The following is a 12,611-nucleotide window of genomic DNA, read 5'->3' as shown; positions in this document are numbered from 1 at the left end:
CTTTGTTCTTTTCCACTTCCTATTATTATCATTCTCTCCAAGAAACTGGGCAGATTGTGGCTACAGGTTCTGGACAGCCTTGCAACCAACTAATGCTATTCAATACTGCAACAGGTGGAGACTGCACATAACGTCAGGAAATGATATATGACAGCCATTGGGCAAGGAACAGCAGACATCTGCACATAAATTCCTCAGGAAAATGAAGCACTGATAATCACCGTAATCAAATCTGGCCAGGTCTGAAGATATAGGAGTCAACGTGCCTTCAGTGAATTTGTATACCTTTTATTATAGTGATTCTGTATATGTTATTTTCAATCTCTCCACCAGCAACTCAGATGAGTCCACAAAGCATTTGTTCAAGCAAGAATGACTGTTATGCAGGGCTCAAGGCAATAGAATTATTCTGTTTTACAGCCAAAACTCAGAACAGGATGATGATGCTCAAAAAGCTGCAGTTTCCCCAACATCTAGGAATACTGGCCAAGTCTAACATCATTCACTTCTTCCATTCATTCAGAGATAAAAGCTGCATGAAGTGGGGGAGGGTTGCAGATAGTCAGATGAGAAATTAGCACATGGCAAATAGAATACAAAGAAGCTAGTGCATAAAGATGCACAAGTAGAGCCTTATGTAACTGAATGGAAGCTATGAAGTATCATTGTCCCAATACGGATTATAGCTGATGACTTCAGGGATGCTGCCAGGGGACAAGGGACATGTGCAGTGGATAAAACACATTTACAGATTTTGCACAGCCTAACATAGCATGTACAGCAGATTTCTGGAACAGCAATGAAGACCACAATCCTATCTTATTTCAATTGTGAGAAGTATTCAACATCACTGGAATTTAGCCCGGACAAAGTGATAACTGTGAGAACATCTGCAAACCTACTCACTGGCTTATGAATAATCCAGGCACTTCAGTCAATTCAATGTGAAAGTATAAAGTGAACAACTCCAGGTCCTGGCTGACTTACTCGAAGACCTCCCTGTTAATCGGATTTAAAAGCCTACGCAGCACCATCCTTTAAAGGACACATGATATACCTGTGCATCTTTGCTTAAGGATTCAAAGATCCGTCTGCTTTTGTGAGGTCAGCATCTTGCTGATTGCTAGTAACCACATCTTTGTTCTCAGTGTCTGTGGAACAGTGGGTGTATGTGCACAATAAGGCTACTTTTCTGCACAAAAGAGCTGTCATTTCGCTGCAGAGACATCAATGTTGTAGACTCTGGTTGCCAAAGAGCCCATAAGAAAGATTCACTATAATACTTTGGCGCCCTGAAAATCAGGCCATTTCCACCCCAAGAGCTGGTCAGTGTTGTACTCCTTGGACCTCAGGTGGCATTCAGGACAAATGCAAGAATAGTTCAGGGAAAAAAATGTGCCTGGTCACTTGGAGTGTAGATAAAGGAAGCAACAGGTGATGCTTTTGCAAAGAGCTTGAAGAAATCACTAGATATAGTCTCAAGGAATACTTCGTGTTTGGTTACCATGAGGACAGTTGAAAACAGATTCAGGGAGGCATTTTTCTGAAGAAGGGTCTAGGCCCAAAACGTCAGCTTTCCTGCTCCTATGGTGCTGCTTGGCCTGCTGTGGTCATCCAGCTCTACATCTTATCTCTGGGAGGCTCATGATCATTTTAGAATATAAACAGAGAATGGACTCTTTGGCCAATTGAGTCTATACTGATCTATATGTATCAATGCTATTTGCCCACAATTGCCCAATAGCCTTGAATGTTTTGACTTTTCAACCGCTCATTCATGTCCCTTTTAAAGGTTAGGAGGTTTGTGCCTCTATTACACTCTCCGGCAGTGCAGTCCAAATTCTCATGATCCTCTGGGTAAAAATATTTTTTCCTCAAATCTTCTCTAAATCTCCTGCCCTAAATTATGGCCCCTCATTATTAACCCTTCAACATCAATTAATTTGTCCCAACATATTTGATGACATTCTTACCACTTGCCTTCTCATCTAAGTAATCCCCAACTTGGCTTTCCTCATCCAAAGTCCTTAATGCATATACTATGAACAATTGCAGCCTCAGCACTGATCACTGTCACACACCACTAGATATAGGCTGCTATTCTGAAAATTACTCCCTTATCTCAATGTTGTATTCTGTGTGCTGCTCAAATGTGCACAAGAAGCTTGTGGACAAATGACATCATGTTTAACAACAAATCGTCATTCCTTTACAGATGGCTTTAAAGTTTGGGTCAACAAATATATCTACATGTAATGGGTTATAAATATCAAGTATAACATTTAACTCATGTGGCGGTGACTCCTCAATAAATCATAAGTGGGTATTCCTGATGGCTTAAGCTACCCTAAGGAATACAACATTAAGAAAGTCCCCAAGGAACACCAGTGTTTGTTTCTTTTTAATTACAATCTCCTAACAACAAGACAATTTTGTTAATGCCTTCAAAGTCCAGTTAATCTCCCTTCAAGTGTGTGCAATACCATCTATTCACTCCCTAATGAGAAACCCTGGGTATCAGTTACAGTCTTCCTCTTATTTGTGCACAGTATATTCATAATACAAGCCATTCATATCACATTAACCCCCTACAGTTCTTTGCTTGATTTGTGCACAGTTAATATTCCTCAAACAACAGCATTAGAAGTAAAAGATTATTTGATCATTATAACAGTACTGTTCATTGGAGATGCTGCAGTGTTTTTACCATTACAGAAATGGCAACATTTCAAAAGTAATGAATTATCTGTAAAGTGCTTTGCTAGTCCTGGGGCTACAAAAGGCACTATACAAATCGAAGCTTCATCTTATATTGTCAATGGTGAATAATGATGACAGACTAATCCATATTAATATGGACAAACTGTAACTGACTACATTGTCTTCTGCGTGTCACCTCATGACTGAAAAATCTGATGAGAGATGAGGATAGGTTTCTGTAGAACTGGAAGTCCAGAAGACGATATGTCCATAAGATGTGGAAGCAGAAGTAGGCCATTCAACTATTGAGTCTGCTCCAATAATGAATGAGTTCATGGCTGATCTGATTAATCCTCAACTCCACTGAATTTACAGAATCACAGAATCCCTAAAGTGTGGGGGAGAGGTCATTCAGCCCAACAAGTCCACAAAGACCTTCTGAAGAGCATCCTATCCAGATCCACCCTGTCCCTGCATTTCCCGTGGCTAACACACCTAACCTATCCATCCCTGAATACTATGGACAGCTTAGCACTGCCAATCCACCTAACGTGCATATCTTTGGACGGAAACCCAAGCGCCCGGCAGAAACCCACGCAGATACGGGGAGAACGTGCAAACTCCGCACAGTTGATGAGGCTGGAAGTGAACTCAGGTCACTGTTGCTGTGAGGCAGCAGTGTTAACCACTAAGCCAATGTGCAACTCCACTTTTCTTCCTTTTCCCCATGAACCTTGACCTCCTTATGCAGTAAAAATCTTTCTCAGTTTTGATATACCGAATGACCCAGATTCTATGCTAAACAATTCCATAGATTCACTATCCTCATTTATGTTTAAAATGGGCAACTTCTCATTTCGACACGATGCTTCTGGTCCTTGAATTACCCAAAAGGGGAAACAACATCTCTGTACATAATCTGTCAAGCAACCTAAGAACTGTATGCATTTGAATTAAGTTGCCTCTCACTGTTCTAAACTCCAATGAGTACATGCTCAACCTATCCAATCCCCTGTCATCAGCAAATCTTCCATGCCTGGGACCAACCGAGGGAAAGTTCTGTGGACTGCCTCCAATGACAGTATATCTTTCCTTAGAAGAAGGAATGATAGCATTTCAGGTGTGGCCTTTCAGGTGTATAGTTTTAGCAAGATTCTTATTTTATATATTCTTTTCCTTTTGAAATAAAGACCATCATTCTACTTGTTTTCTCTATTACCTGCTGAATTTGAATGATAGTTTTTTGTGATTTGTGCACAGACTTCCAAACAACGTAGGAACACATTGCTGCAAATGCTGGAATCTATGCTGAAAACTAAAAATGGCTGGTGATCCCTGCAGGTCAGTCATTATCCATGGAGAGAAAGCAAGCTAACTTTTCAGTCTACGCGAGGTCTGAAGAAGAGTCAACTAGACTGAAAACATCAGCTGTAATCTCCAGCATTTTTTATTTTGGTATTCCTCTGATCATGTTGCAAGTTTCCTGTTGCTGGTCCTGTAAGTATACTGAATTAAATTTTAATCCTTGCTATTGCAAATTAGATTAGATTAGATTACCTACAGTGTGGAAACAGGCCCTTTGGCCCAACTAGTCTACGCTGCCCCATGAAGCATCCCATCCAGACCCATCCCCCTATAACCCACACACCCCTGAACACTATGGGCAATTTAGCATAGCCAATCCACCTAACCTGCACATCTTTGGACCGTGGGAAGAAACCGGAGCACCCAAGAGGAACTCCACGCAGACATGGGCAGAACGTGCAAACTCCACACAGACATTTGCCCGAGGCGGGAATTGCACCCGGGTCCCTGGCGCTGTGAGGCTGCAGTGCTAACCACTGAGCCACCGTGCCGCAAATGTCAGTCAGCTGCAGCACTTCCCCCACTGAGAGATGGGTGTAATGCTGTTGTGCCCAACATGATGAAGTATGGTATTGTTTGTTATTTAGCAATGCTAATGATTTCTTATGAAGAACACCAAGTGTTTTTGACGGAAGTGTTCCAGAGGTTAACAAGGCACCCCTAGCAGATCCAGGATTCTGCGCTGTACAGTGATTTGGTAAAGATGGTGGACTGATACAGCATGATTTTAGAATTAAGTTTAATGATATGCTGTTCCTGGCACAATCATTAAGCTGTTCATAGGCAGAACATTTTCCTGCATGCTTGCAAGGAGATCTTCATCTACAATGGCAGACTTAGGTTGAACTTTTCAACAATCTCAAGACTGGTGCCGTCAACAAACAGCTCAACAACATAAGGAAAGAAAAAACAGAAACGCATCAAAACATCTTGATGCTTGTGCTTAACTTATCCCAGGACATCTAATGAAGTCATGAAGATCGGATTGTGGAACAGTTTTTGTTCATCTCCCAAGTCTCTTGGGAAAGGAAGGTCAAATTGTAGCAAGGTCCCAATTTGTACAGCAAGATTCAAGGCAACAGTACAGTTCTTGAGGAGTTTGACAATCAAATTCATTTAAGATGCTTTGGCTGGATCTTCAAAGTTAGCTTGAAAGACTAGCAGCAGTATTTTGAAAGCAACCTATGGTCATTGTATCTAGACCACCAATATTTAAATGCTCAGTGCTGCCACCCTGCAGTTCATTCCCCAAAAAGGTAATTAAAAAGGTAATTTTATTCTGTTTCCTCACCCAGTGTGCTAAATGTTTCCTCCTGTCCTACTTTACTAGCTGTGCTGGTCCATCACTGCTTGCTCCCTACAAAATGTGGCTGTTTGTACTGATGTGCACTATTCCTATGATCTCCAATTCTAGGCTTCCAGGGTCTAAAGTTTGCCACATTACAAATTTGCTTTGATCGTAGGGTCACAATCTTTACTGGGTCTACTAAATCTTAAAAGTTCATAACGCTCTGTGCACTTTGAATAAAAGCTCTGAATATTACCATGAATGGGCTATGGAAACCATGGGTTTGTTATTTGTGATTTTGCCCTACTAGCGAATTCACATATTGGAACTTGGGTGTCTTTGGTGGATGTATTCAAGAGCTTTGATTCTTTAATTCTGTGAAATAAAACAGATGAGTTTTTTTAAGCTCTGCCAGTCTGCAAACATGGAAAATTTCTACTTAACCATACAATACTATATGAGTACAAAAATTTCATTGCAGGCAATGGAAGTGATGGTTTTTCAGTGGGTTGGAGTGATCACAAATTATTGCAGCAAATCACTTGCCCTTCTTATGAGTTTAAAATGTCATTAATCACTTCAATTTGAAAATAATCAAATTAAAGCTAAATTTGTCAAACCTTGATGTATTATTGGATGAAACCAGAGAACTTTGAAATCAGCCACAAACGGTTAAAATAATCAAATTGAAAATTATAACAGTGGATTATAACCTTCTTAATTTAGGAACGGTCAAGGATGCAAAATAAGTCACAGTTCCATTTTAAAAACAGTTTTGAATCTACGAGGAATGTGGCAGTCTACAGATTCTGCAAAACAAAATAAGCTACAACCTACAAACTTATTTCAGTTTTCCTTTTCCTCTTTGAGTGAATGTTGTCCTGAAATATTACCTCAATTGCAGAATTTTGTCCCCATACATTTTTTGGGCGACTGTATACTGTCAGTGCCTGAGCTCATGGGTAGTTGACCAGCTTTGAGACCTTTGATAGTCTTGTGCCAATGAGGTTATTCACAAAATCCACCAGCTTAATAAGAGCCATGGAGTATAAACCTGGGCGTAAGGCCACTGCTTAACAATAACGGAAGAAGCAAATTGTGCTCGGCCTTGAGAGATTCCAGATAGTGCACTGTCATTTACAATGTCGTGACGTTTTGAGGGAAATCAGGCCTTGTATATTAAAGGAAAATAAGCCAAGTGACTCAAGCTTTTTGTAACTTAAGTGCAGGTCATTTTGAGATTCAATTTCTTAACTGTTGCTCTAATAGACTTTTCTATTTCAATATCAGAAGCTGCAACTCAATCAGACAACAAGAGGATATGGCCTCAAAAAGCCTCAACACCTAAAGATTCTTATCTTATTTTCTAAATCCCTGAACTTTCTACATCACAGTCTCTTTTGGTCACAGTTCACCATAAACACCTTTCCTATCTGCTGGTTAAAGTTTAGTCTTTATTTCCTATGTGTTCTGCTCCATTCACGCTTCAATTTTACTTACCATCTTTTGCAAGCTCAAAGCATTTTAACTAATTGTCCCCTTTTCTCCCTACCTCCTCCTTACGCCCTTACATTAAAGTAAGATTGAAGACATTGGAATACTTTTCTCTACCTAGAGACAAACAAGATTGTAATCAAACTTCAAAAATTATTTTAACGACTGATGGAGTAATTGTCGAGAAATCATTCCTGCTTGTTCTGAGATGACAGAACAGAGGAACAGAAATAAGTTGGTCACAAAGCGATCTAGTAAGTAATTTAGATGGAATTTCCTCAAGGAAATTGCAGTTGAAACAGAGTCTAATGACATATTCATATGTTTGACATGTAATGTAATACAAAGGAAAGGGAATGCAAAAGACATGCACCTACCCTGGAAACACTTTTATATAGTGACAGTGGGCCCCTGTAGGAATGACTAAACATCTTGGCAACCCAAGGATGTTTTAATCAATGGAGTTAAAGATGAAAAGCATGAAACATGTGTTACTAATGGCACACAGTGAACACCATTAGCGGCAGGAATAACATTAGTCAGTCTTTCAAAATTGGCTGCTACCTGTAGGCAATTATACATGTGTCCTTGTACTCCTGGAGCTTCACACACACCATATTCAGGAATTGATCAGAATATGCACTCAGATCGTGCATTAGGTTCACCAAATCCTGCATTGACTTCTCCACAACAACAGTGCTCTGCAAGGGGAAAAAAATGCAAGATCTTAACATCAAACAAACCATCAATCTAAGGGAACAGTGCAATATATTATAGAGTATTTTATCATCGAGAAAAATATTTATACAGTTATCAACATCCTATATCCTTGTACGGCTATCACTTCTCAGTCTTCTGGCAGACCAATGCTGGTGGAGGGTGATACATCTGTTAATTCTCGTCTCAGCCATCAATTACCAATTCTTCTCAAATAGATTAAGAATTGGAGCTCACTGCAGAGAGAATCTCACATAGATAATGTGATTCCAATGATCAAATCAAGATGTGACTTTGAACAGAGCGCTGGGAGTTGGGTGGGTACAGGAGGTGGAGAAGAGTGGAAGAGGAACTCTTAGTTTTCCAACATTTTCACCTCAAGGAATTGTTTACTGTACTACAAGGGAAGATACTAATTGTTTGGTGAGTAAGGTCCATTCTATTCATAAGATTCAAAAATAGTATTGGAACTGTTGGTAAGGTTAATAAAATATCTTAACAAAAGTCAAACATAAATAAATTGATTAAGTAATGTATTAAAACACGTTTGTGTCATAACTGCAGCATGTGGGATTCCTCAGGGTCAGCACGTCTGCATTAAGTATTTGCAGCTCAAGCTGATTTAGCTCAGATTTCATAAACTGGACACCAAACTGTATACATTATGATTACCACAGATAAGGAAAATTACTTGGACTTTGTTATTCTAGGAGGCAGTCACACGCATTTGGTTAGGATTATGTGATTTCATCACTGGTTAGAGAGTTGGGGCTACAAGGTGGATTAGCTAACTGACCATGGCTATATGAGGAAAACATTGTAATGGGGAGGAAAAGGAATGCAGTGATTATAAAGGGTTAGGGTTAGTCCAGAAGCTCTGCTCTCTGCCTAATTCCAGGTTTTGGGACGTCTGCTCAAGGCCGGGGAGCACTAATGGTGGGAGGGAGAGATTGTGGTTCTTCCAGGCACCAGTGACATAGGTAGGACATGAAAAGAGGTTCTGTGTATCAACTTTGGACAGCCAGGCACCAAATTAAGCAGCAGCAACTCGGAGATAATAATCACTGGATTATTACCTAAACCACTTGCAGTTTAGGAAGCTAGGGTGTGGAAGTGGTTTGGGTACAGATGACACTTTGGGAGTGGGGTAAAGGTCCCCTAGCGGTAACTACATTGTAGGAAGTAGTATAAAAGGAAGATACGATGCTAACCATGGTGGGATTTTAATTTACATACGGATTGGGAAAAAAAAAATCAGATGAATCAGATTAGATAAGGATTTCACCTTATTCCTAGGCCAACCCAAAAGCAGGCTACATTAGATCTGGTACTGTGCACAAGACAGGATTGATTAATTCATGAACTCAAAATGAATGTGCTTCTATACACCAGCAATTTTCCACCGAGTTTGAGCCAGATGAGAGTAGGTCCAAGTGTACTATTTCAAATTTAAACAAAGGCAATTTTGATGATTCGAAAGGAGAACTAACAAAACTGAGCTGGCAAATTATGTTAAGAGATAGGTCAATAGAGATACAGTGACAGGTATTTAAGGGGATATATGAGAATATAGAAATTGGGTATACTTCAGTGAGAAAGAAAAAGTTCCAAGGGAGGACCCACCACCTGTACTGAACTTAAAAATGCCAAAGATAGTGACAAACTGAATGAAAATGTACATAATTTCAAAGATATGAGCCAGGTGGTGAGATTGGTCAGTATATAAAGAATGGCAAAAACGATTAAAAGAGTAATAGGAAGGAAAGATTAGATTATGAGAGAAAGCTAGCTAGAAATATAAAAACAGATAGAAAGAAGTCTACTGATATTTAAAAAGGAAGAGGGATAACATATAGGAAGTGGGTTGGGATAACTGATAATCAATAGTAGGCTTGCCAAATTGAAGGCATTTAAATGGTCATTGGATAAACATATGATAATAATGGAATAGTGTCGGTTAGACGGGCTTCAGTTTGGTTTCACAGGTCGGTGCAACATCGAGGGCCGAACGGCCAATACTGTGATGCTGTGTTCTATGTTCTAATTGCAAACATTGAGGAGGCGATACTGAGCAGATTGCTGGACCTGCATGTTGAAAAATTTACTGGTTCTGATGGGCTTCATCCTGATGTTCTACAGTGAGTAGTGAGAGTGCGTAGTAGTGAGTGAGATTGTTTTGTATTAGTTTTCATTTTCAGGATTTCCTAGATTTTGGGAAAATAGACAAAGAGACAAAGTCAGAATTCTGGAAACTAATTACAGGTTTGGTTTTCATTTGGAATAGTTAGTATATTAGAAACTATTGTTAAAGATACTATAGTATTTATAATTGATTTAAAAAAAGATTTTGATGGATTATGAATTTTATTGAGTAATTATTTGTTGGTTATATTCATTTTTGACATGAATTGTTTAATAGTAACTTCCTTGTTTAAGGAAGAAGCAAAGTAGGATGGAAATGCAGCAAAGTGATTTATTATTTAACCAAATAAACTTACACTATGGATGAGTTCTCAACTGTAGAAGGACTTCTCATTATTAGGTTTCATACAACGCAGAGAAAGGCATTCATCCATCTTAGCTCATCTGGCTAAGAATGCTTGCAGTTCCTTTCAGATTTGCATTCGGTTAGCCCTTAATTTTTTTTATTCATTCATAGGATATGGGCATTGTCGGCTGGCCAGCATTTATTGCCCATCCCTATTAGCCTTTGAGAAAGTGTTGAGCCTGAATCACCGCAGTCCATGTTGTGGGTTGACCTACAATGTTGTGTGGGAGGAAACTAGAGGATTTTGACCCTGTAACTGAAGGAATGGCAATATATTTCTAAGTCAGAACGGTGAGTGTCTTGGAGGGGTGCCTGTTGGTGATGATGTTCTCATGTATGTACCGTCTTTGTCCTTTGAAATGGAAGTTGTCATGGATTTCGAAGGTGCCATTTAAGGATCTATGGTGAATTTCTGCAATGCATCTTGTAGATAGTACACACTGCTGCTCCTGAAAGTCAGCATTGGAGGGAGTAGATGTGATGCCAATCAAGCAGGCTGATTTCTCCTGGATGGTGTGAAGCTTCTTGAGTGTTGTTGGAGTTGCACTCATCCAGATAAGTAAGGACTATTCTTTACACTCCTGATTTGCACCTTGTAGGTGACAGACAGGTTTTGGGGAGACAAGAGGTGAGTTACTTGCCACAGTATTGCTTGCCTCTGGCCTACTCTCATAGCCACTGTGTTTATGTGGCAAATGCAGCTGAGTTTCTGGTCACTGGTAACCCTCAGGATGTTGACATTGGAGGATTCAGTGATGACAATTTCATTGAATATCAAGGGGTGGTGGTCAGATTGTCTCTTATTGGAGTCTGCCAATTGTGTGACGGGAGTTACTTGTCATCCGTCAGCCTCGGCCTTGGTCTTTTCCAGGTTCTTTTTTGCATTTCCAGAGGGACTGCTTTAGTCTCTGCATGTGTCATTGACGAAGCAGTTGAAAATGTTTGGGCCTTGGACACTACCCTGAGGAACTGATTGCAATTCTTCGGTTTCTTCCATCTTACTTGGTAATTTATGTTAATGCTTTCACTTTTATGACAAACACCTTTGATAAACCAGACCTCAATTTGCTCTTAACTTGTCTAAATTTGTTCCTTCTTGGTCAACTATTACACAATGCATCATGCCGTTAGCGGCACAAGTGCAAGAAATCTTTGCTTACTTCTCAGTCCATACAGTTGTTGTGCTAATAGGGACAAGAAACCTGCTGCTAAACCTCACCAATATCAGTCTAATTCAGTGTGAAGAGAAACAAGTTTGGTTAGATGGTGGCCACTCAATGTCTCACTCTCCCACCCCAAATCTCAGTTACATTCTCACTGTGAGGAAGCAATTGTTCAGTATCTAACTACTGTTGCAGCATGAATGCATATGTTGTTTTGGCATGATGGCTTGTATTGCATGTTCCTACATTGAGATTTGTTATAACAGACATAAATCATTGTATACAAAATGATATATCAAGTATTTATTTTCAATAAACATATTCATAGAAACAAAAAATTGTACAGTCAATATTTTTGTCCACCATTTTGCATCCTTCTACTTCATAACTCTCTCAGAAGGTACTTGGGCATAACATATCCTTTCTTTGAAAGGTCAGGAAAGATTGGGTATAATGCTCTTCTTTCACTGAGTCAATTCTAACAGTGCTTGATGAATCTGGCATTTGAACCAGTGGACTTGGTACAAATTGGCAAGGGTTAGGCAGCTGTGCTATATGATCACTCTAGAGTTTGGAACTATTATCTTATGAACTCGAGTGAATTTAGTCTATTCAAGTAGAATTATGAACATTATACCAGGTAGAGCATGATCAAAGATGGCATAGAAAATGTAGATCAATTGGTAAACTCATTGACAACATGGGCTATCAGATAGTCATGTGGAGAGGTGAGTCACTTCCACAAAAAGAGAGTAAGTAGATATGCCAAGTCATCCTGCGCTGCTATGACATTTAGCAATGAACTCAAAAGCAAACCTGCAATAAAACTGCCTCCTTACTGTCTGAGCAGCAAGTAGGACCTGTCTACTATCTACAAGATATATTGCAGAAGTTCAAGGATCCTTGGACAAAACCTTCCAGACCCACAACAGTGATCACCTAGAAGGACAAGGGCAGTAGATACATGTGAACACCACTTGCAAGTTCCCCTCCAGGCCACTTGCCATCCTGACTTGGAAATATATCACCATTCCTTCAGTGTCACTTGGAGAACATCCTGCAACTCCCTCCTGAATGACATTGTGGGTCAACCTACACCAAATGAACTGCAGTGATTCAAGGCAGCAAGTTACTGCCACCTTCTCTGGGGGTGGGCAACAAACACTGGCCCAGTCAGTAAAGCCCACATCCCAAAAATGGAATAAAAAATGACGAAGAACAAGGAGGACGCAAGTATATTCTACGAGCTAATGTTACAAAAAACAATTATCCTTTAATTTCAAACGGCTAATATTATGAAAATATTTGATAAATTCAATGGGAACTCAGCAGAAAC

At 39.7% G+C, this 12,611-nt stretch overlaps 1 protein-coding gene across 2 annotated transcripts in view; it reads right to left on the bottom strand.

The window, feature by feature from the left end:
- Window positions 1-12,611, bottom strand: part of exoc4 (exocyst complex component 4) — a 449,005-nt gene that overhangs the window by 89,629 nt on the left and 346,765 nt on the right. For both annotated transcript variants that reach the window (XM_059654495.1, XM_059654496.1), the window contains one exon: window positions 7,412-7,548. In XM_059654495.1, the coding sequence (XP_059510478.1) occupies window positions 7,412-7,548 (137 nt within the window). The remainder of the gene's footprint in view (window positions 1-7,411; window positions 7,549-12,611) is intronic.

Source organism: Stegostoma tigrinum, chromosome 25 (genome assembly GCF_030684315.1).
Source record: "Stegostoma tigrinum isolate sSteTig4 chromosome 25, sSteTig4.hap1, whole genome shotgun sequence".
NCBI classification, from domain to species: domain Eukaryota; kingdom Metazoa; phylum Chordata; class Chondrichthyes; order Orectolobiformes; family Stegostomatidae; genus Stegostoma; species Stegostoma tigrinum.
This window is presented reverse-complemented; position numbering and strand designations above follow the sequence as displayed.